We start from the raw sequence: 26451 nt of genomic DNA, 5'->3' as shown, positions 1-26451 counted from the left end.
CATTGGGATTTAAGGATATTAATTGCGATATCTTTGTATAATCCCTGCACCATTGGTTCAGCATACAAAGCTGTAGAGGTCTCATGTGAAAGCGAGCAAAGGGGATCGCGTCCGATGCTGCAGTCATGAGACCTAAAACTTCCATGCACATAGTCACTGAAGGGAATGACTGAGACTGAAGGTGCCGGCAGGCTGCAACCAATTTTAAACGTCTCTTGTCTGTTAGAGACAAAGTCATGGACACTGAATCTATCTGGAAGACTAAAAAGGTGACCATTGTCTGAGGAATCAAGAAACTTTTTTGGTAAATTGATCCTTCAACCATGTTTCCGAAGAAACAACACTAGTTGATTCGTGTGAGATTCTGCAGAACGTAAAGACTGAGCTAGTACCAAGATATCGTCCAAAAAAGGGAAACACCGAAATACCCTGTTCTCTGATTACAGAGGGTAGGGCACCTACAACCTTTGAAAAGATTCTTGGAGCTGTTGCTAGGCCAAATGGAAGAGCAACAAATTGGTAATGCTTGTCTAGAAAAGAGAATCTCAGGAACTGATAATGCTCTGGATGAATCGGAATAAGAAGGTATGCAAGTCTATTGTGGACATATAATGTCCTTGCTGAACAAAAGGCAGAATAGTCCTTATAGTCACCATCTTGAAAGTTGGTACTCTTACATAACGATTCAAAATTTTCAGATCCAGAACTGGTCTGAATAAATTTTCCTTCTTTGGGACAATGAATAGATTTGAATAAAACCCCAAACCTTGTTCCTGAAAAGGAACTGGCATGATTACCCCTGAAGACTCCAGGTCTGAAACACACTTCAGGAAAGCATGAGCTTTTACTGGATTTGCTGGGATACGTGAGAGAAAAAATCTTCTCACAGGAGGTCTTACTCTGAATCCTATTCAATACCCTTGAGAGACAATGCTCTGAATCCATTGATTTTGGACAGAATTTATCCAAATATTCTTGAAAAACCTTAATCTGCCCCCTACCAACTGAGCTGAAATGAGGGCCACACCTTCATGCGGACTTAGGGGCTGACTTTGGTTTCTTAAATGGCTTGGATTTATTCCAATTTGAGGAAGGCTTCCAATTGGAAAGAGATTCCTTGGGGGAAGGATTGAGTTTTTGTTTCTTATTTTGACGAAAAGAACGAAAACAGTTAGAAGCTTTAGATTTACCCTTAGGTTTTTTATCCTGAGGTAGAAAAACTCCCTTTACCCCAGTGACAGTTGAAATAATAGAATCCAACTGAGAACCAAATAAATTATTACCTTGGAAAGAAAGAGATAGTAATCTAGATTTAGATGTCATATCAGCATTCCAAGATTTAAGCCACAAAGCTCTTCTAGCTAATATAGCTAAAGACATGGATCTAACATCAATTTTGATAATATCAAAAATGGCATCACAAATAAAATGCTTAGCATATTGCAGTAAGCGAATAATACTAGATATGTCAGAATCCAATTCTTGTTGCGCTAAATTCTCCAACCAGAAAGTTGATGCAGCCGCAACATCAGCCAAAGAAATTACAGGTCTGAGAAGATGACCTGAATATAAATAGGCCTTCCGTAGATTAGATTCAAGCTTCCTATCTAAAGGATCCTTAAAGGAAGTACTATCTTCCATATGAATAGTGGTACGTTTAGCAAGAGTAGAAATAGCCCCATCAACTTTGAGGATTTTTTCCCAAAACTCTATAGAATTTGCTGGTAAAGGATAAAATTATTTAAACCTTGAAGAAGGAATAAAAGAAGTACCTGGCTTATTCCATTCCTTAGAAATCATATCAGAAATAGCCTCAGGAATAGGAAAAACCCCTGGAGAAACCACAGGAGGTTTAAAAACAGCATTTAAACGTTTATTAGACTGAACGTCAAGAGGACTGGTTACCTCAATATCCAAAGTAATTAACACTTATTTTAATAAAGAACGCATATACTCTATTTTAAATAAATAAGTAGATTTGTCAGTGTCAATGTCTGAGGAAGAATCTTCTGTATCAGATAGATCCTCATCAGAAGAGGATAAATTATTATGTTGTTGGTCATTTGAAAATTCATCAACTAAATGAGAAGTTTTAAAAGACCTATTATGTTTATTAGAAGGTTGAAATGCAGCCAAGCCTTCTGGATAGAATCAGAAACAAATTCTTTAAAATGCATAGGTATATCATGCACTTTAGAAGTTGAAGGAACTGCAACTAGCAATATACTATTACTGATGGACACACTATCTGCATGTAAAAGTTTATCATGCCAACTATTACAAATTACATTTGGTGAAATAATTTCCACAATCTTACAACAAATGCACTTAGCTTTGGTAGACCCGATGTCAGGCAGCAATGTTCCAGCAGAAACTTCTGAGGCAGGATCAGATTGAGATATCTTGCAAAATGTAAAAGAAAAAACAACATATAAAGCAAAATTATCAATTTCCTTATATGACAGTTTCAGCAATGGGAAAAAATACAAAAAGCATAGCACTCTGATAGAGAAAAAGGCAAGAGGCAAACATCAATGGGGTATTAAAATAATGAAAAAGTTTGGCGCCAAGTATGACACACAACGTAACAAACTTTTTTGCGCCAATAATAGCCGGAAATGACACACTCACGTCACTAATGACGCAACCGCGTGTAAGGCTCTAGCGTCAACTATGACGCCGGAAATGACGAAGTTGCGTCAGACGTATTCTTCGCGCCAAAAAATTATTGCGCCAAGAATGACGCGATAAAGTCTAGCATTTGACGCACCCGCGGCCCTAATACCACCTGCAATTTGCAAGAAGTAGTCAATTGAAAAAAAAACTAAACCCCAGGTAAGAAATAAATTTCTTAAAAAATTGTTATTTCCCCCAAATATGAAACTGACAGTCTGCAGAAGGAAATACATGAACCTGACTCATGTCAAATATAAGTACAATACATATATTTAGAACTTTATATAAATGCATAAAGTGCCAATGCATAGCTGAGGTGTCTTAAATAATGAAAAACATACTTACCAAGAGACACCCATCCACATATAGCAGATAGCCAAACCAGTACTGAAACAGTTATCAGTAGAGGTAATGGTAAATTGATAGTATATCGTCGATCTGAAAAGGGAGGTAGGAGATGAATCTCTACGACCGATAACAGAGAACATATTAAATAGACCCCCGTTAGGGAAATCATTGTATTCATAAGTGATACTCCCTTCACGTCCCTCTGACATTCGCTGTACTCTGAGAGGAATCGAGCTTCAACAATGCTGAGAAGCGCATATTAACGTAGAAATCTTAGCACAAACTTACTTCACCACCTCCATAGGAGGCAAAGTTTGTAAAACTTAATTGTGGGTGTGGTGAGCGGTGTATTTATAGGCATTTTGAGGTTTGGGAAACTTTGCCCCTCCTGGTAGGATTGTATAACCCATACTTCACTAGCTCATGGACTCTTGCCAATTACATGAAAGAAAGAAATAATAGGGGACCACCCATAGACAAGAAAAAAACGTGTCGGGGGCTGTAGACTCTCCCTATCCGGAAGGAAAGAAATTTATCTGGTAAGCATAAATTATGTTTTCCTTCCTAAGATAGGGAGAGTCCACGGCTTCATTCCTTACTGTTGGAAAAACTATACCCAAGCTCCAGAGGACACTGAATGAATAACAGGAGGGAACAGAAAAGAAGACGCGGACCCAATTCTGTGGGCACCACAGCCTGCAAAACTTTTCTCCTGAAAGCTGCTTCAGCCAAAGCAAAAACATCAAACTTGTAAAATGTTGGAAAAGTATGTAAGGAGGACCAGGCAGCCGCCTTACAAATATAATCCATAGAGGCCTCGTTCCTAAAGCCCCAAGAGGTAACCACTGCTCTAGTGTAATGAGCCGTTATCCTCTCAGGAGGACGATGTCCCGCTGTCTCATAAGCTAAGCAGATGACACTCCTTAACCAAAAAGATAGAGAAGTCGAAGTAGCCTTCTGCCCCTTACGCTTCCCCCGAATAGACAATAAACAAGGAGGAAGATTGTCTAAACTCCTTAGTAGCCTGAAGATAGAACTTCAAGGCGCGAACCACATTCAAATTGTGAATTAAGTGTTCCTTCGCTGAAGAAGGATTAGGACACAAGGAAGGAACCAAAATCTCCTGATTGATGTTGCGATCTGAAACAACTTTAGGAAGAAAACCTTATTTAGTACGTAAAACTGCCTTATCTGCATGACAAAACAGATAAGGGGGCTCACTTTGCAAAGCAGAGATCTTAGAAACTCTGCGCGCAGAGGCAATAGCCAATAAAAAGGAGCACCTTCCAAGATAACAATTTAATGTCAATGGAATGCAGAGGCTAAAACAGAACCTGTTGCAAAACCCGAAGAACAAAATTTAGGCTCCAAGGAGGAGCCCCAGATCTAAACACAGGTCTGATACTAATTGGAGCCTTAAAGGACTGCACGTCTGGAAGCTCAGCCAGTCTCTTGTGCAATAAAACAGACAGGGCCCAAATATGTCCCCTCAGGGAACTAGTAGAAAGGCCCTTCTTCAGCCCATCCTGGAGAAAACATAAGATCCTGACAACCTTAACCTTAAGGGATATGGCTGCACCTCACTGACGGGGCCCACAATGGGCCGAAACATACGTCTGGGGTTTTGCCGTTTCTCTTGTTCAGAGAGGGATTGCCTGGAATTTCGGGGCTGGACTGCACTGTTAAGTCAGGATCAGACTGATATGCTACAGGAAAGTTTGTCTCTGTGTAAGGCACATATTGAGCAAAAAGAGGCTGCTTTTAGGGTGGTAACTAGCCATAGAACAAGCTATTATGCTATTGTTCGTTCCCAGGTTGAGCGCTTCTCTCTTTTTATTTATGCAAATTATGACATTTTGGGAAGTCTCCCTAAGTGTGATGCGGGAATCCAGACGTGGACCCGTTGCTCAGTGTGCCTAGAGGGATATGGCTGCACCTCACTGACAAGGCCCACAATGGGCCAAAACGTACGTCTGGGGTTTTGCCGTTTATCTTGTTCAGAGAGGGATTGCCTGGAATTTTGGAGCTGGACTGCACTGTTAAGTCAGGATCAGACTGATATGCTACAGGAAAGTTCTTCTCTGTGTAAGGCACATATTGAGCAAAAAGAGGCTGCTTCTAGGGTGGTAACTAGCCATAGAACAAGCTATTATGCTATTGTTCGTTCCCAGGTTGAGAGCTTCTCTCTTTTTATTTATGCAAACCTTAACTCTGCGCCAGGAAAAACATCAGAATAAGTAGGTCCTCCACACGTTGTGGTAGATACGCCGAGTAACTGGTTATCAATGACACTCTCAGAGAAACCTCTCTTGGCTAAGACTAAGCGTTCAGTCTCCACGCAGTCAGCCTCAGAAAATCTAGATTTTGATGAACAAATGGACCTTGTATCAGCAGGTCTCTGCGACAAGGTAACCTCTATGGAGGAGATGGGGCATCCCCACTAGATCCACGAACCACGTCCTTTGTGGCCACAATGGATTAATCAAGATTACTGATACCCGCTCCTGCTTGATGCGGGACACCACTCGAGGAAGAAGCGGTAATGGAGGAAAAAGATATATGAGTTTGAACCTCCAGGGCACTGCTAGTGCATCTATTAGATCCTTTTAGGGATCCCTCAACCTCGACCCATACCTGTAGCTTGGTATTGAGACGGGACGCCATGAGATCTATCTCTGGTGTCCCCCACTTGCTGCATATCTCTGCAAACACCTCAGGATGGAGAGACCATTCCCCTGGACGGAAGGATTGCCTGCTGAGAAAATGTGCCTCCCAGTTGTCCACACCCGGAATGTGGATCGCTGACGGTGAACAGCTGTGGGGCTCCGCCCACTCCAGAATCTGAGATACTTCCTTCATCGCCAAGGAACTTCTCGTTCCCCACCCGATGGTTGATGTAAGCCACCAAGGTTATATTGTCTGATTGGAATCTGATAAACTAGGACGAACCTTGAAGTGGCCAAGCCTTCAAGGCCTTGAAGATTGCCCGTAGTTCCAAAATATTGATCGGGAGGGAGGACTCCTAAGTCCACAACCCCTGTGCCTTCCTGGAACTCGAAACAGCTCACCATACGGATATGCTTGCGTCCGTAGTCACAATCTTCCAGGATGGTCTTAAGAAGCATGTCCCTCGGGACAGACTATCTGGACAGAGCCACCAAGAGAGCGATTCTCTTGACCGGCTGTCTAATACAATCTGTTGAGAAGGATCTAAATGATCGCAGTTCCACTGCCTCAGCATGCACAATAGTAAAGGTCTGAGACGGAACCTGGCAAAAGGAATACTGTCCATGTGGGACACCATGAGACCAATCACCTCAATACACTGAGCCACAGAGGGACTCAAGGAGCTCTGGAGGGCAAGATATAATGAAGTTAGCTTACAACATCTCTGGTCTGTTAGAAATATCCTCCAAGTATAGGGCTACTGCAATACCCTGAGTTCTGGCAAAGGCTAGAAAAGCTCCCAGAACCTGAATTAAAAGAAGGATGGACCTTATCGTCTCCATCTTGAAGGAAGGGACACTGAGAAAAATTTTTAAGCACTTTATGTCCAGAATTGGGCAGAAAGTTCCCACCTTCTTTGGGAACACAAAAAGGTTTCAATAAAACCCCAAACCTCTTTCTTCGATAGGCACCGGGACAACAACTCCTAAGGAGGATAAATTCCGAACGCACCCTAGAAAGGAATCCCTCTTTTCTGGTCTCGTAGACAGATCCGAGAGAAAGATTCTACCCCTTGGCGGATGAGATTTGAAGCCTATCTTGTATCCCTGAGAAACCACCTCCAGGACCCATGAATCCTGTACGTCCTTGAAACAGGCGTCTGAAAACAGAGAAAGTCTGCCCCCTACAAGATACGATCCCGGATCGGGGGACATCCCTTCATGCCGATTTAATTTTGGCTGGCTTCTTATTCTGCTTGCATTTATTCCAGGACTGAGCTGGCTTTCAAGTACTCTTGGGTGTCTCGGGCTTGGAGGAGGATAGTTGTCGTTGGGATTTGTCAGAATAAAAGGAACGAAAATTAGAAGATTGTCGTCTCAGACTTGTTTTTCTTATCTTGCGGTAGGAAGGCACCCTTTCCTCCAGTAACCGTAGAAATAATAGAGTCCAGGCCTGGACCAAATAAAATTTGTGCCTTGAAGGAAAGAGAAAGGAGTCTGGACTTAGAAGTCATACCTGCAGACATTGGGTCATATGTATCAAGCTCCGAATGGAGCTTGATGCCCCGTGTTTCTGGCGAGCCTGCAGGCTCACCAGAAACAGCCGTTATGAAGCAGCGGTCACAAAGACCTCTGCTCCATAACCTGTCCACCTGCTCTGAGCAGGCGGACAGACATCGCCGGAAATCAACCTGATCGAGTACAATCGGGTTGATTGACACCCCCCTACTGGCCACCTATTGGCCGCAAGACTGCAGGGGGCGGCGTTGCACCAGCAGCTCTTGTGAGCTGCTTGTGCAATGCTGAATACGGCTAGCGTATTGCTCGCTGTATTCAGCGAGGTCTGGCGGACCGGATCCGCACTGTCGGATCAGGTCCGCCAGACCTTGATAATTAGAGGCTCAAGACTTCAACCAGAACGCCCGGCGGGCTGGGAACGCAAAGCCAGAGGCCTTTGCATTTAGTCGAATAATTTGCATGTTCGCATCACAGATAAAAGAATTAGCAAATCTCAGAGCTTTCATTCTGTCTTGAATATCCTCGAGGGGAGACTCACAATGGAGTTTCCGACAGAGTGTCGCACCAGTAGGTAGTCGCTCCGGGAACCGCTGCAACTGCAACCACCAGTTGAAACAAAAATCCTGTATGTTGAAACATCATTCTCAGAAAGGTTTGCATTTTCTTATCCATCGGCTCTCTGAACGAAGAACTATTCTCAAGAGGTATAGTAGTACGTTTAACAAGTGGATGCCCCATAAATCCAGTTGAGAGTCCGGGACTGGGAACAACTTTTAAAAGTAGACGAGGGGAAAAGGAAGAACCAATTCTTTCCTATTTGTTTTTAATAATGTTCACCATCTTAACCGGCACAGGAAAAGTCAAAGGAACTTTTCTGTCTTCATAAACTCTGTCTAATTTAGGTATCATAGGTTCTTCAGGCAGCGCAGCCTCTGGAACCTCTAACTAGGACAGAACCTCCTTTAATAAAAAACGCAAAGTGCTCAATTTGAAATCTAAAGGACGGTTCCTCTGCAGCAGGAGGCTTATACGCTAAGGACTCCGACCCAGAAAGTTCACCCTCTGAAGCTACAGAGGTTAACTCATCATCGGATAACTGGGACATAATAGCTAAATCCAATAAATATTTAGATGACTCCTGGTCAAGAGAGCTATATTTAATCTTTCTCTTGCATTTGTTAGAGCAAGGTAATGCACTTAGGGCCGCAGACATCGCCATTTGTAATTGCGCGGCAAAGTCCGCAGGAAGAAGGTCCCCTCCGGATGGAGGATTAGATGTGCTACGGGGAACTGCATGTGGAGTGGATAATGAAGCAGGGGTAGTAATATCACGGGACGCAGAGACCTGAGAGGTAGACATGTGGAACATAATTGAGTGGGCAGGAAAACCATGGCCTCCTCACAATATAAACAGGTATGATTTAGTACAGAAGGAGTACCTTCTAACATGTCAGAGTCCACCATGGCTCAGGTAATACCCACAGAAGGACACAAAAACATTTTTTATTATAGAAAACTGCCCCTTTATACTCCCAATGGCTGGGGCACTCACCACCTCCTAGACCCAGACAGTTAACCGAGGAAACTCTCTCCTCAAATTCAAGTCTCAGCTGGAATGGAGGAAATGAACATAGACCACACCCAGTCACATGAAGTGCAAGACAGTACTTCTCCTGTTATTTCAAGTACAGCAAGTAATAGGAGCTGTGCAACACTTTCAAAAATGAAAGTGAAACTTAAAAGTGAAACCTGTTTGTTCCAGCCAAAAACACACAGTCTATCAGCAGAGTAAAAAAATCACACAAAGAAGCATGTAAATAATTAATACACTGATTAATTAACCTCAACTGTTCAATAAACCCCCTTCAGAGGATATTAACCCGGGATCCTATCAAAGGATAAAGGAGCCACATTGTGACCCTGTTATAGCGTTTTATGTGTAAAAATTGAAATGATCTTACCTCCAGGATCCATGCTGTGGAACAGAACACAGCCTCTCAATTGTGACAGTCTTATAGCAGCGCTCCTGACATGGACTTGAGTGAGAGAAAGCAGGCAGTGAAACTCGTCAACACTGATTGCTTAGGAGCTATTAGCAGTAGTCTGGATGGTTTCGCATAAAAACTTTGCCTGTATCTCCAGACTCTAACATTCATCAATACTCTCACTGAGAGTTTGACTCCAGGTTAAAACTCCAGTCCTATCTCGAAGGGCAGATCCTTCCCGACAAACACATCCCAATAGTGGCTATTTCACTGTGGGTGGCAAGCCAACAGATCTGTAGTAGATCCTGAACTGTTAAAATAAACACTAAAAAACATCTTTAACCCCTTAACGACGCATGTCGTACAGGGTACGTCGCACACAGACTGGTCTTTAAAGACCAGCGATGTACCCTGTACGACATTAGGGTTTAAAGCGGCTGGAAGCGATCCTGATCTCTTCCAGCTGCTTTAAAGGTATTGCTGTGATGCCTCAATATTGAGGCATCACTGCAATAACTTTTTTCCAAAACCGATGCAGAGAGAGCCACTCTGTGGCCCTCTCTGCACCGGTAGCGATGGGCCTGATCGCTGGTGGGTGGGAGCAGCTGCAGGGAGGCAGGTGGGCGGCCCATCGCTACCCGGCATCCGGTTCCTGAATGTGCCTTGTGCACGCCGGGTGCCGGGAGCGTGCAGGGGGCCTGCAGGGAGTGCGCGCGATTGCGTAACAACCAATGAATGAATGGAAGAGAGGGAGAGGGAGGGGGGAGATAACAGTCAAAATGATCTGGGAGGGGGAGAGGGAGGAGGGAATTGAGGGGGGCAGCTACACTACAGAAAAATTTTAATTACATAAAAAAAAATTAAAAAAAAATTTTGGGAGGCAAATTGGGTACTGGCAGACAGCTGCCAGTACCCAAGATAGCAGCATATAGGTAGTGGACAAGGGTTATAGAGCTGTTTGGGGGGGGATCAGAGAGGTTGGGGGCTAAGGGGGGGGTCCATCACAGCTAAACAGATATTTATTTATTTTTTAATTAATAAAAAAAAGCCTTTTATTTTAGTACTGGCAGACTTTCTGCCAGTACTTAAGATGGCGGGGACAATTGTGGGGTGGGGGAGGGAAGAGAGATGTTTGGGAGGGATCAGGGGGTGGGATGTGTCAGGTGGGAGGCTGATCTCTACACTAAAGCTAACATTAACCCTTCAAGCTCCCTACAAGCTACCTAATTAACCCTGTCACTGCTGGGCATAATACAAGTGTGGTGCGCAGTGGTATTTAGCAGCCTTCTATTTACCAAAAAGTAATGCCACAGCCATATATGCCTGCTATTTCTGAACAAAGGGGATCCCAGAGAAGCATTTACAACCATTTGTGCCATAGTTGCACAAGCTGTTTGTAAATAATTTCAGTAAGAAACCCAAAGTTAGTGAAAAAACATAATTTATGCTTACCTGATAAATTTATTTCTCTTGTAGTGTATTCAGTCCACGGATCATCCATTACTTGTGGGATATTCTTCTTCCCAATAGGAAGTTGCAAGAGGACACCCACAGCAGAGCTGCTATATAGCTCCTCCCCTAACTGCCATATCCAGTCATTCGACCGAAACAAGCCAAGAAAGGAGAAACCATAGGGTGCGGTGGTGACTGTAGTTTAATTCAAATTTAGACCTGCCTGAAAAGGAAAGGCGGGCCATGGACTGGATACACTACAAGAGAAATAAATTTATCATGTAAGCATAAATTATGTTTTCTCTTGTTAAGTGTGTTCAGTCCACGGATCATCCATTACTTGTGGGATACCAATACCAAAGCTAAAGTACACGGATGATGGGAGGGACAAGGCAGGAACTTAAACGGAAGGAACCACTGCCTGTAGAACCTTTCTCCCAAAAACAGCCTCCGAAGAAGCAAAAGTATCAAATTTGGAAAATTTGGAAAAAGTATGAAGGAAAGACCAAGTTGTAGCCTTGCAAATCTGTTCAACAGAGGCCTCATTTTTAAAGGCCCAGGTAGAAGCCACAGCTCTAGTAGAATGAGCTGTAATACTTTCAGGAGGCTGCTGTCCAGCAGTCTCATAGGCTAAACGGATTATACTCCGAAGCCAAAAAGAAAGAGAGGTCGCCGAGGCCTTCTGACCTCTCCTCTGTCCAGAGTAAACAACAAACAGGTTAGATGTTTGGCGAAAATCTTTAGTAGCCTGTAAGTAAAACTTCAAGGCACAGACTACGTCTAGATTATGCAAAAGATGTTCCTTCTTTGAAGAAGGATTAGGACATAATGATGGAACAACAATCTCTTGATTGATATTCTTGTTAGAAACCACCTTAGGTAAAAACCCAGGTTTTGTACGCAGAACAACTTTATCTGAATGAAAGATCAGATAAGGAGAATCACAATTTAAGGCAGATAACTCCGAGACTCTTCGAGCCGAGGAAATAGCCATCAGAAAAAAGAACTTTCCATGAAAGAAGTTTGATATCAATAGAATGAAGGGGTTCAAACGGAACCCCTTGAAGAACTTTAAGAACCAAGTTTAAGCTCCATGGAGGAGCAACAGGTTTAAACACAGGCTTAATTCTAACTAAAGCCTGACAAAATGCCTGAACGTCTGGAACTTCTGCCAGACGCTTGTGTAAAAGAATAGACAGAGCAGAAATCTGTCCCTTTAAAGAACTAGCTGATAATCCTTTGTCCAAACCCTCTTGGAGGAAGGACAATATCCTAGGAATCCTAACCCTACTCCATGAGTAATTATTGGATTCACACCAATAAAGATATTTATGCCATATCTTGTGGTAAATTTTCCTGGTGACAGGCTTTCGTGCCTGTATTAAGGTATCAATTACTGACTCGGAGAAGCCACGCTTTGATAGGATCAAGCGTTCAATCTCCATGCAGTCAGTCTCAGAGAAAGTAGATTTGGATGATTGAAAGGACCTTGTATTAGAAGGTCTTGTCTCAGAGGCAGAGTCCATGGTGGAAAGGATGACATGTCCACTAGGTCTGCATACCAGGTCCTGCGTGGCCACGCAGGCGCTATCAATATCACCGATGCTCTTTCCTGTTTGATTTTGGCAATTAGACGAGGGAGCAGGTTGAAGAACCAAGGCGCTGCTAGAGCATCTATCAGTGCCGCTTCTGGGTCCCTGGACCTGGATCCGTAACAAGGAAGCTTGGCATTCTGGCGAGACGCCATGAGATCCAATTCTGGTTTGCCCCAACGGAGAACCAATTGAGCAAACACCTCCGGATGGAGTTCCCATTCCCCCGGATGAAAAGTCTGATGACTTAGAAAATCCGCCTCCCAGTTCTCTACACCTGGGATATGGATCGCTGACAGGTGGCAAGAGTGAGTCTCCGCACAGCGAATTATCTTGGAGACTTCTGACATCGCTAGGGAACTCCTGGTTCCCCCTTGATGGTTGATGTAAGCCACAGTCGTGATGTTGTCCGACTGAAATCTGATGAACCTCAGTGTTGCTAGCTGAGGCCAAGCCAGAAGAGCATGGAATATTGCTCTTAACTCCAGAATATTTATTGGGAGGAGTTTCTCCTCCTGAGTCCATGAACCCTGAGCCTTCAGGGAGTTCCAGACTGCACCCCAACCTAGAAGGCTGGCATCTGTTGTTACAATTGTACAATCTGGTCTGCGAAAGGTCATACCCTTGGACAGATGGGCCCGAGATAACCACCAGAGAAGAGAATCTCTTTTTTCCTGATCCAGATTTAGTAGAGGGGACAAATCTGTGTAATCACCATTCCACTGACTGAGCATGCATAATTGCAGCGGTCTGAGATGCAGGCGCGCGAATGGCACTATGTCCATCGCCGCTACCATTAAGCCGATTACTTCCATGCACTGAGGAACCATGGGGCGTGGAATGGAGTGAAGAACACGGCAAGCATTTAGAAGTTTTGATAACCTGGACTCCGTCAGGTAAATTTTCATTTCTACAGAATCTATTAGAGTCCCTAAGAAGGAAACCCCCGTGAGAGGAGATAGAGAACTCTTTTCTTCGTTCACTTTCCACCCATGCGACCTCAGGAATGCCGGAACTATCTCTGTATGAGATTTGGCAATTTGAAAGCTTGATGCCTGTATCAGGATATCGTCCAGGTAAGGAGCCACCGCTATGCCTCGCGGTCTTAGGACCGCCAGAAGTGAGCCCAGAACCTTTGTAAAAATTCTTTGGGCTGTAGCCAACCCGAATGGAAGAGCTACAAATTGGTAATGCCTGTCTAGAAAGGCAAACCTCAGGAACTGATGATTCTTGTGAATCGGAATGTGAAGGTAGGCATCCTTTAAGTCCACTGTGGTCATGTACTGACCCTCTTGGATCATGGGTAAAATGGTTCGAATAGTTTCCATCTTGAATGACGGAACTCTGAGGAATTTGTTTAGGATCTTTAAATCCAAAATTGGTCTGAAGGTTCCCTCTTTTTTGGGAACCACAAACAGATTTGAATAAAACCCCTGTCCTTGTTCCGTCCGCGGAACTGGATGGATCACTCCCATTACAAGGAGATCTTGTACGCAGCTTAGGAATGCCTCTTCCTTTATCTGGTTTGCAGATAATCTTGAAAGGTAAAATCTCCATTGTAGAGGAGAAGCTTTGAAGTCCAGAAGATATCTCTGAGATATGATCTCCAACGCCCAGGGATCCTGAACATCTCTTGCCCACGCCTGGGCGAAGAGAAAGAGTCTGCCCCCTACTAGATCCGTTGTCGGATAGGGGGCCGCTCCTCCATGCTGTCTTAGAGGCAGCAGCAGGATTTCTGGCCTGCTTGCCCTTGTTCCAGGACTGGTTAGGTTTCCAGGCCTGCTTGGATTGAGCAAAAGTTCCCTCTTGTTTTGAAGCAGAGGAAGTTGATGCTGCATCTGCCTTGAAATTTAGAAAGGCACGAAAATTAGACTGTTTGGCCTTTGATTTGGCCCTGTCCTGAGGAAGGGTATGACCCTTACCTCCAGTAATGTCAGCAATAATTTCTTTCAAACCAGGCCCGAATAAGGTCTGCCCCTTGAAAGGAATGTTGAGTAATTTAGACTTTGAAGTCACATCAGCTGACCAGGATTTGAGCCATAGCGCCCTACACGCCTGGATGGCGAATCCGGAATTCTTAGCCGTTAGTTTAGTCAAATGAACAATGGCATCAGAAACAAATGAGTTAGCTAGCTTAAGAGTTCTAAGCTTGTCAACAATTTCAGTCAATGGAGCTGTATGGATGGCCTCTTCCAGGGCCTCAAACCAAAATGCCGCCGCAGCAGTGACAGGCGCAATGCATGCAAGGGGCTGTAAAATAAAACCTTGTTGAATAAACATTTTCTTAAGGTAACCCTCTAATTTTTTATCCATTGGATCTGAAAAAGTACAACTGTCCTCAACCGGGATAGTGGTACGCTTTGCTAAAGTAGAAACTGCTCCCTCCACCTTAGGGACAGTCTGCCATAAGTCCCGTGTAGTGGCATCTATTGGAAACATTTTTCTAAATATAGGAGGTGGGGAAAAGGGCACACCGGGCCTATCCCACTCCTTACTAATAATTTCTGTAAGCCTTTTAGGTATTGGAAAAACATCAGTACTCACCGGCACTGCATAGTATTTATCCAGCCTACACAATTTCTCTGGCACTGCAATTGTGTCACAGTCATTCAGAGCAGCTAATACCTCCCCAAGCAATACACAGAGGTTCTCAAGCTTAAATTTAAAATTAGAAATCTCTGAATCAGGTCTCCCCGATTCAGAGACGTCACCCACAGACTGAAGCTCTCCGTCCTCAGGTTCTGCATATTGTGACGCAGTATCAGACATGGCTCTTACAGCATCTACGCGCTCTGTATCTCGTCTAACCCCAGAGCTATCGTGCTTGCCTCTCAATTCAGGCAATCTGGATAATACCTCTGACAGGGTATTATGCATGATTGCAGCCATGACCTGCAAAGTAATCGCTATGGGCGTCCCTGATGTACTTGGCGCCATATTAGCGTGCGTCCCTTGAGCGGGAGGCGAAAGGGTCCGACACGTGGGGAGAGTTAGTCGGCATAACTTCCCCCTCGACAGACTCCTCTGGTGACAATTATTTTATAGGTAAAGACTGATCTTTACTGTTTAAGGTGAAATCAATACATTTAGTACACATTCTCCTATGGGGCTCCACCATGGCTTTTAAACATAATGAACAAGTATCCTCTGTTTCAGACATGTTTGTACAGACTAGCAATGAGACTAGCAAGCTTGGAAAACACTTTAAAGCAAGTTAACAAGCAATATAAAAAACGTTACTGTGCCATTAAGAGAAACAAATTTTGACAAAAAAATTTGAAATAACAGTGAAAAAAGGCAGTTACACTAACAAAATTTTTACAGTGTATGTAACAAGTCAGCAGAGCATTGCATCCACTTGCAAATGGATGATTAACCCCTTAATAACAAAAACAGAATAATAAATGACAAAAACGTTTTTTAAACACAGTCACAACAACTGCCACAGACTACTGTGATTGTTACCCTCCTCAAATATGACTTTGAAGCCTTTTGAGCCCTTCAGAGATGTCCTGTATCATGCAGAGGGAAGCTGAATGTCTTTGTCAGTATTTTTAGCTGCACAGAAAAGCACTAAAAAAGGCCCTTCCCACTCATATTGCAACAGTGGAAAGCTTCAGGAAACTGTTTCTAGGCAAAAATCAAGCCAGCCATGTGGAAAAAAACTAGGCCCCAATAAGTTTTGTCACCAAACATATATAAAAACGATTAACATGCCAGCAAACGTTTTATATTACACTTTTATAAGAGTATGTATCTCTGTTAATAAGCCTGATACCAGTCGCTATCACTGCATTTAAGGCTTAACTTACATTAATCCGGTATCAGCAGCATTTTTCTAGCAAATTCCATCCCTAGAAATATATTAACTGCACATACCTTATTGCAGGAAAACCTGCACGCCATTCCCCCTCTGAAGTTACCTCACTCCTCAGAATATGTGAGAACGGCAGTGGATATTAGTTACTTCTGCTAAGATCATAGAAATCACAGGCAGATTCTTCTTCTAATGCTGCCTGAGATGAAACAGTACACTCCGGTACCATTTAAAAATAACAAACTTTTGATTGACGTTAAAAAACTAACTATAATACACCACTCTCCTCTTACTACGTCCATCTTTGTTGAGAGTTGCAAGAGAATGACTGGATATGGCAGTGAGGGGAGGAGCTATATAGCAGCTCTGCTGTGGGTGATCCTCTTGCAACTTCCTGTTGGGAAGGAGAATATCCCACAAGTAATGGATGATCCGTGGACTGGATACACTTAACAAGAGAAAGTGAACAATTTTTTTTATTTGATCGCATTTGGTGGTGAAATGGTGGCATGAAATATACCAAAATGGGTCTAGATCAATACTTTGGGTTGTCTACTAAAAAAAAATATATATACATGTCAAGGGATATTCAGGGATTCCTGAGAGATATCAGTGTTCCAATGTAACTATAGCTAATTTTGAAAAAAAATGGTTTGGAAATAGCAAAGTGCTACTTGTATTTATTGCCCTATAACTTGATAAAAAAGCAAAGAACATGTAAACATTGGGTATTTCTAAACTCAGGACACAATTTAGAAACTATTTAGCATGGGTGTTTTTTGGTGGTTGTAGATGTGTAACAGATTTTGGGGGTCCAAGTTAGAAAAAGTGTTTTTTTCCTCATATTTTATAAAAAAAAAGTATGGTAAATTATAAAATATGATGAAAATAATGGTATCTTTAGAAAGTCCATTTAATGGCGAGAAAAACTGTATAGAATATGTATAGCTACAGTAAAAGAGTAAGAGGAAAATTAAGGCAAAACACAAACACTGCAGGAATGTAAAAATAGCCTTGGTCCTTAAGGGAAAGAAACTAAAAAATGGCCTTGTCCTTAAGGGGTTAAGTTAATTTATTTTAGTAAAAAACTGAATTTGGTATTTTACAATATACAAAAATGCAGTTATGCATTTATAAAAGGATATATTTACTGAGACTTGGCTTAAAGTTAATATGAAACCCAAAAATGTTCTATTGTAATTTATACAGGGAATACAGTATTACTTCTATTATCAATTCTGCTTCGTTCTCATGGTATTCTTTGATGAAGAGATATCTAGGTAGGTGTCTGGAGCACTACATGGAATGAAAAATCTCACACAAAATCTGGATATACTATTGCAGCATCGACAAATACCAATACATTCTACTATACATTACATATATAAAACTTAACACAATATAACAAAATAATAAAATATTATACTGTTCACTAAACACTACACGAAGGTTGGTGATCATGATCATATAAGCACATCACTTCCATAAAGGGCTTAGGAGGGCAAAAAACAAAACTAAGGGCTGAAAAATGCTGAACCGTATCTTCTGTTCACTGTACATCAAATGGGCGAATGACAGGACTTATAGATGATGGTGCCAGCAGTGCCACACACTGCAGAGGTTGAAGAAATGAGAATACTTCCTGTCTCTTAGCTGAACGAGAAGTTTGGTGCCTTATACCTAAAATTCATTGAGGTTCTGAGTTTTATATTCTCACCACTGGGTGTTACAAGAGGGAGCCAATATATTAGGATATTAAATTACTCTACTGAGCACACAGGAATATTTCATTTTTAGAGATAGCAATGCTAAGAAGTTATAATGAAAGCTGTGATATTACTCCCAATTCCTGCATATATTGTTTGCTGCAGAAGAAATATTATGAAAATCATATTAGTCTAAAACAATGTTTTGTTTTGATTTTGTTTGTTTTTTAAATATACTAAAAAACACAATTTATGCTTACCTGATAAATGTATTTCTCTTGTGGTGTATCCAGTCCACGGATCATCCATTACTTGTGGGATATTCTCCTTCCCAACAGGAAGTTGCAAGAGGACACCCACAGCAGAGCTGCTATATAGCTCCTCCCCTAACTGCCATATCCAGTCATTCGACCGAAACAAGCCGAGAAAGGAGAAACCATAGGGTGCAGTGGTGACTGTAGTTTAAATCTAAATTTTGACCTGCCTTAAACTGACAGGGCGGGCCATGGACTGGATACACCACAAGAGAAATAAATTTATCAGGTAAGCATAAATTGTGTTTTCAGTCCACGGATCATCCATTACTTGTGGGATATCAATACCAAAGCTAAAGTACACAGATGAAAGGAGGGACAAGGTAGGTACTTAAATGGAAGGTACCACTGCCTGTAGAACCTTTCTCCCAAAAATAGCCTACGAAGAAGCAAAAGTATCAAATTTGTAGTATTTTGAAAAAGTATGAAGTGAAGACCAAGTCACCGCCTTGCAAATCTGTTCAACAGAGGCCTCATTTTTAAAGGCCCAAGTGGAAGCCACAGCTCTAGTAGAATGAGCTGTAATCCTTTCATGGGGCTGCTGTCCAGCAGTCTCATAGGCTAAGCGTATTACGCTTCTTAGCCAAAAAGAAAGAGAGGTTGCCGAAGCCTTTTGACCTCTCCTCTGTCCAGAGTAAACAACAAACAAAGCAGATGTTTGACGAAAATCTTTAGTAGCTTGTAAGTAAAACTTTAAAGCACGGACTACGTCCAGATTATGTAAAAGATGTTCCTTCTTTGAAGAAGGATTAGGGCACAATGATGGAACAACAATCTCTTGATTGATATTCTTAGTAGATACCACCTTAGGCAAAAACCCAGGTTTTGTACGCAGAACTACCTTATCTGCATGGAAGATCAGATAAGGAGAATCACATTGTAAAGCAGATAACTCGGAGACTCTACGAGCCGAGGAAATAGCCATCAAAAAAAAGAACTTTCCAAGATAAAAGTTTAATATCTATGGAATGAAGAGGTTCAAACGGAACCCCTTGAAGAACTTTAAGAACCAAGTTTAAGCTCCATGGGGGAGCAAGAGGTTTAAACACAGGCTTGATTCTAACCAAAGCCTGACAAAATGCCTGAATGTCTGGAACATCTGCCAGACGCTTGTGCAAAAGAATAGACAGGGCAGAAATCTGTCCCTTTAAGAAACTAGCTGATAATCCTTTTTCCAAACCCTCTTGGAGAAAAGACAATATCCTGGGAATCCTAACCTTACACCATGAGTAATTCTTGGATTCACACCAATGAAGATATTTACGCCATATCTTATGGTAGATTTTCCTGGTGACAGGCTTTCTTGCCTGTATTAGGGTATCAATGACTGACTCGGAGAGTCAATCTCCAGGCAGTCAGTCTCAGAGAAATTAGATTTGGATGATTGAAAGGACCTTGTAGTAGAAGGTCTTGTCTCAAAGGCAGAGTCCAAGGTGGAAAGGATGACATGTCCACTAGGTCTGCATACCAGGTCCTGCGTGGCCATGCAGGTGCTATCAAGATCACCGATGCTCTCTCCTGTTTGATTTTGGCAATCAGTCGAGGGAGCAGAGGAAACGGTGGAAACACATAAGCCAGGTTGAAAGACCAAGGCGCTGCCAGAGCATCTATCAGCGTCGCTTCTGGTTCCCTGGACCTGGATCCGTAACAAGGAAGCTTGGCGTTCTGACGAGAGGCCATGAGATCCAACTCTGGTTTGCCCCAACGATGAATCAATTGAGCAAACACCTCCGGATGGAGTTCCCACTCCCCCGGATGAAAAGTCTGACGACTTAGAAAATCCGCCTCCCAGTTCTCTACACCTGGGATATGGATCGCTGAGAGGTGGCAAGAGTGTCTCTCTGCCCAGCGAATTATCTTGGAGACTTCTAACATCGCTAGGGAACACCTTGTTCCTTCTTTATGGTTGATGTAAGCCACAGCCGTGATGTTGTCCGACTGAAATCTGATGAACCTCAGGGTTGATAACTGAGGCCAAGCTTGAAGAGCATTGAATATCGCTCTCAATTCCAGAATATTTATTGGAAGGAGTTTCTCCTCCTGAGTCCACGATCCCTGAGCCTTCAGGGAGTTCCAGACTGCACCCCAACCTAGAAGGCTGGCATCTGTCGTTACAATTGTCCAATCTGGCCTGTGAAAGGTCATACCTTTGGACAGGTGGACCCGAGCTAGCCACCAGAGAAGAGAATCTCTGGTCTCTTGATCCAGATTTAGTAGAGGGGACAAATCTGTGTAATCCCCATTCCACTGACTGAGCATGTATAGTTGCAGCAGTCTGAGATGTAGGCGCGCAAACGGAACTATGTCCATTTTCGCTACCATTAAGCCGATTACGTCCATGCACTGAGCCACCGAAGGGCGCAGAATAGAATGGAGAACACGGCAAGAATTTAGAAGTTTTGATAACCTGGACTCCGTCAGGTAAATTTTCATTTCTACAGAATCGAGTCCCTAGGAAGGAGACTCTTGTGAGTGGGGATAGAGAACTCTTTTCCTCGTTCACTTTCCACCCCGTGCGACCTCAGAAATGCCAGAACTATGTTCGTATGGGACTTGGCAATTTGACGCCTGTATCAGGATGTCGTCTAGATAAGGGGCCACTGCTATGCCCCGCGGCCTTAGGACCGCCAGAAGCGTCCCCAGAACCTTTGTAAAAATTCTTGGGGCTGTAGCTAACCCGAAGGGAAGAGCCACAAACTGGTAATGCCTGTGCAGAAAGGCAAACCTTAGGAACCGATGATGATCTTTGTGTATCGGAATGTGAAGGTAAGCATCCTTTAGATCCACCGTAGTCATATATTGACCCTCTTGGATCATAGGTAGGATGGTCCGAATAGTTTCCATTTTGAATGATGGAACTCTGAGGAATTTGTTTAAGATCTTTAGATCCAAGATTGGTCTGAATGTTCCCTCTTTTTTGGGAACCACAAACAGATTTGAGTAAAATCCCTGTCCCTGTTCCTCCTTTGGAACTGGATGGATCACTCCCATAACTAGGAGGTCTTGCACACAGTTTAAGAATGCCTCTTTCTTTATCTGGTTGACAGATAATCGTGAAAGGTGAAATCTCCCTTGTGGAGGAGAAGCCTTGAAGTCCAGAAGATACCCCTGAGATATAATCTTCAACACCCAGGGATCCTGAACATCTCCTGCCCACGCCTGGGCGAAGAGAGAAAGTCTGCCCCCTACTAGATCCGTTACCGGATAGGGGGCCATTCCTTCATGCTGTCTTAGAGGCAGCAGCAGGCTTTTTGGCCTGCTTGCCTTTGTTCCAGGACTGGTTAGGTTTCCAGGTCGTCTTGGACTGAGCAAAAGTTCCCTCTTGTTTTGTAGAAGAGGAAGTTGATGCTGCACTTGTCTTGAAGTTTCGAAAATTAGACTGTTTGGCCTTTGATTTGGACCTGTCCTGAGGAAGGGCATGACCTTTACTTCCAGTATTGTCAGCAATAATTCCCTTCAAACCAGGCCCGAATAGGGTCTGCCCCTTGAAGGGAATGTTAAGTAGCTTAGACTTTGAAGTCACGTCAGCTGACCAAGATTTGAGCCATAGCGCCCTACGCGCCTGGATGGCAAATCCAGAATTCTTAGCCGTTAGTTTAGTCAAATGAACAATGGCATCAGAAACAAAAGAATTAGCTAGCTTAAGTGCTCTAAGCTTGTTAAGTATGTCCTCCAAAGGAGTCGTTGTCTGTAAAGTCTCTTCCAGAGACTCAAACAAGAACGCCGCAGCAGCAGTGACAGGAGCAATGCATGCAAGGGGCTGCAGGATAAAACCTTGTTGAATAAACATTTTCTTAAGGTAACCCTCTAATTTTTTATCCATAGGATCTGAAAAAGCACAACTGTCCTCGACAGGGATAGTAGTACGCTTTGCTAAAGTAGAAACTGCTCCCTCCACCTTAGGGACCGTTTGCCATAAGTCCCGTGTGGTGGCGTTTATAGGAAACATTTTTCTAAAAATAGGAGGGGGGGAACGGCACACCGGGTCTATCCCACTCTTTATTAATAATTTCTGTAAACCTTTTAGGTATTGGAAAAACCTCAGTACACACCGGCACTGCAAAGTATTTATCCAGTCTACACAATTTCTCTGGCACTGCAATTGTGTCACAGTCATTCAGAGCAGCTAAAACCTCTCTAAGCAAAACACGGAGGTTCTCAAGCTTAAATTTAAAAGTAGAAATATCAGAATCAGGTTTCCCTGAGTCAGAAATATCACCCACAGACTGAAGCTCTCCTTCCTCAGCTTCTGCATATTGTGAGGCAGTATAAGACATGGCTCTTAAAGCGTCTGTATGCTCTGTATTACGCCTAACACCAGAGCTATCACGCTTTCCTCTAAATTCAGGTAGTCTGGCTAATACCGCTGACAGTGTATTATCCATGACTGCCATATCTTGTAAAGTAATCGCTATGGGCGTCCTTGATGTACTTGGCGCCATTTGAGCGTGAGTCCCTTGAGCGGGAGTCAAAGGGTCTGACACGTGGGGAGAGTTAGTCGGCATAACTTCCCCCTGGTCAGAATCCTCTGGTGATAAATTTTTTAAAGATAAAAGCTGATCTTTATTGTTTAAAGTAAAATCAATACATTTAGAACACATTCTCATATGGGGTTCCACCATGGCTTTTAAACATAATGAACAAGGAGTTTCCTCTATGTCAGACATGTTTATACAGACTAGCAAAGAGACTAGCAAGCTTGGAAAACACTTTAAATCAAATTAACAAGCAAATATATAAAACGGTACTGTGCCTTTAAGAGAAACAAATTTTGTCAAAATTTGAAAAACAGTGAAAAAAGGCAGTAATTCAAACAAAATTTTTACAGTGTATGTAATAGGTTAGCAGAGCATTGCACCCACTTGAAAATGGATGATTAACCCCTTAATGCAAAAAAACGGATCAAAAAAACGAATTAAATGTTTTTTAAACAGTCAGCTGTGGCCCTACCTTCCTCAATAAACGACTTTTGAAGCCTTTAGAGCCCTTCAGAGATGTCCTATAGCATGCAGGGAACTGCTGAGGGAAGCTGAATGTCTCTGTCTGTAATTTTAACTGCGCAAAAAAGCGCTAAAATAGGCCCCTCCCACTCATACTACAACAGTGGAAAGCCTCAGGAAACTGTTTCTAGGCAAAAATCAAGCCAGCCATGTGGAAAAAAACTAGGCCCCAATAAGTTTTATCACCAAAGCATATATAAAAACGATTAAACATGCCAGCAAACGTTTTATATTGCACATTTATAAGGGTATATATCTCTAATAGTCAGCCTGATACTAGTCGCTATTAAATCACTGTATTTAGGCTTAACTTACATTAATCCGGTATCAGCAGCATTTTCTAGCAATTCCATCCCTAGAAAAACTTAAAACTGCACATACCTCATTGCAGGATAACCTGCACGCCATTCTCCCTCTGAAGTTACCTCACCCCTCAGACATATGTGAGAACAGCAGTGGATCTTAGTTACTTCTGCTAAGATCATAGAAAACGCAGGCAGATTCTTCTTCTAAATGCTGCCTGAGATAAAATAGTACAACTCCGGTACCATTTAAAAATAATAAACTTTTGATTGAAGACAAAAACTAACTATATTTCACCACTTTCCTCTTACTACCTCCATCTTTGTTGAGAGTTGCAAGAGAATGACTGGATATGGCAGTTAGGGGAGGAGCTATATAGCAGCTCTGCTTTGGGTGTCCTCTTGCAACTTCCTGTTGGGAAGGAGAATATCCCACAAGTAATGGATGATCCGTGGACTGGATACACATTACAAGAGAAAACAAAATACAACATGTGCATAATATGTAATAAAATCATTTAAAGGAAAAAATATATAATACGTAGAACAGTTATTCTCAACTAGGGTGTCTGGAAACCCTGGAGTATTAATGTTTTTATATAGGTGTGTCATACTGAAGTATGAACAACAATTAAAAAAAATAAAAAATCATTTATCATAGTACCTTTCCTGGAAAATCTATTTTTAATCTTGAAATATCTAAGTGACACACATTGTATAATATTTGATTATATGTACTTTTAAGTTATAACATTTTTCATATATATTTGTATTATATTAATTAAATGTTACATTAAATTCAAACACGTGCAAAGAATGGCACAGAAAAAATAAAAAGAGAAAAGAGAGAGAGAGAGAGAGAGAGAGAGAGAGAGAGAGAGAGAGAGAGAGAGAGAGAGAGAGAGAATTACCACACTAGAAGCATTCAAAGCTAAACAATGAACTTACCCAAATTTAAGATTGGTTTCTGCTGACTAGGAGGTGTGTGAAGCAAAAGCAAACTTAATCCTATTAAAGCCTGCTCTGATGGGAACCTCTGAAAGAACACAAATTAGATATTAAATGGGTTTATTATCAGAAATATATATTTCATAACTGCATTATATATTTCTATCACATAAAAAAATATTTAGATCCCTCTCAGTGGCCCTAAATCATTCTCAAGGAACTGAAAACAATAAATATCATAATGATCATTTTATTAATTCTATTATACATTCTTTGAACTTTATCTAGATGGCAGTTGTTGATATTATTCAGGTACCAATTACACAATCATTCAAAATATATGCAGGATGCAACAGTGTCTAAAACATGGACATGTTATAGAGAAACAAAACACAGATTGTAATGGCTAATAAGAAACAGAATAACTAGTATGTCATAGTTTCCTTTTGAAATATAAGCTTGATTACATTTTAGGATAGCCTTATGAATAAATCAGGCTTCCTTGAATCCCTTTACTATACTTGTTCATACCACATATATCTGTTGTCTATTACACAAAATAACCTTCTCTGTAAAAAGAAAGGCTTATGGAAATTGTTCCTGAACCTGCAGCAGTTTTCCAATTCATGAGGACTTATTCTGTTTTTGGTTAGTTTTTTTTGGACTTAGTCTCTGTTAATATACTTGAAGATTTCTATCATGGTAGCTATTTCCCGTCTCTCTTATAAACTATGCATACAAGTTTTAGTCTTTAAATCACATACCAATCTTACAGCCTTTCTTTTATATCATCTGGTAATATAGTTTCCAGAAATGTAAGCTATGAAGCATAAAGTGGCAGTATATTATTGTGGAAGTTATTGTCCCACAGTATTATGCTGTAGCCTAGAAGATGGCGATGAAACACAGAGGTATACTTTTACCTAAATAGAAGTTAAACTACTTACACACACACACTTATGGTAAAGGCAGAGTTTAATTTACCAATCAAAAGATAAAAAGCAATGAAATTCTGAAATTAAACTCCCCCACCATTAGTGTCTGCTGTATGGAACAAATGACAAACTCCTAGAAATGTTCTCTCTATATCTATATATAACAAGCAATGTTCTTCTGCTGTGTACATTGACATTAATATAATTATGTTCTGTGAGTTGGTGCATCACATTCATTGCACCCTCCAAAAAGTGTCTGCAGACACCCATGCCCCCCCCCCCCCGAGAAATTTTAACAATACAATATTTTTTTTTATTGGGAAGTTATATGAGGAAAAAGACAAGGTATGATGTTTTTGGTCAGTGCATATAGCACTTGTCATTGGGGTACTTTGTGTTTTATATCAATCACATGCTTCCAGTTCACTGTATTTTTTTCAAAGTAGTTTTTGTCTCTTTAGAAATTAGTTTGAATTAGGGATATGATTTCCCTTTTTTTTTAACAAACAAAAACAAACATTGTAGTGTTTCTTTAGTATGTACAAGTCCACAACTATCAGATAGTAATACAATGGGTATAAGAACATATGGTGATTTAATAAAAAAAAAAAATGTATACACTATCAGTGCTTACATATGAAACAAAAAATATAAAAGTGATACCAAAGTAATATAATAAAAGACTGTACAGGGGCGTTTCTCTGGGAAGCACCTTAAGTGGTAGCTGCAAGCAGACTGGTGTTATCTTGCCAAATATAAGCGGATAGCAAATCCGTCCAATATCAATACTTCAATATTACCTCTCAGAAGATCAAATTGAATCAAATTATACCAGAAGCGTTGGTAAACACAGTTCGTTGTCACTGATATATTTTATCACTTCCTTTTAGCATATGCCTGCACAACTTGAAGAGATGGAAGATTACATTCTGGCAGAGATCTCCAACCTGCTACATATTTACCAAACGTGTTTATGGAAGCTTTATATGACGTCTTTCATCCCTCCATAAAGGATGTTCTAGCCAACCCTGTAACTGGTCATTCTAGTAGTGGAATTGATTTGGGGCCCCAGCAATCAGCATTTACCACATTTGAAGTTGAAGAGGGTATGATGACTGAATGTGTGGTGCGGTATGGAGTGGAGGGGCTTTGAAAATGGCCGCAGGAGAAAGCAGCTGGGGTGGGGTGAATC

At 41.8% G+C, this 26451-nt stretch overlaps 1 protein-coding gene across 1 annotated transcript in view; it reads right to left on the bottom strand.

The window, feature by feature from the left end:
- FOCAD (focadhesin) overlaps positions 1-26451 on the bottom strand; it is a 1237844-nt gene that overhangs the window by 724397 nt on the left and 486996 nt on the right. The window contains 1 exon segment of the mRNA XM_053702659.1: positions 24325-24412. Coding sequence (XP_053558634.1) covers positions 24325-24412 — 88 coding nt within the window.

This window comes from Bombina bombina, chromosome 2 (assembly GCF_027579735.1).
Source record: "Bombina bombina isolate aBomBom1 chromosome 2, aBomBom1.pri, whole genome shotgun sequence".
Taxonomy (NCBI): Eukaryota; Metazoa; Chordata; class Amphibia; order Anura; family Bombinatoridae; genus Bombina; species Bombina bombina.
This window is presented reverse-complemented; position numbering and strand designations above follow the sequence as displayed.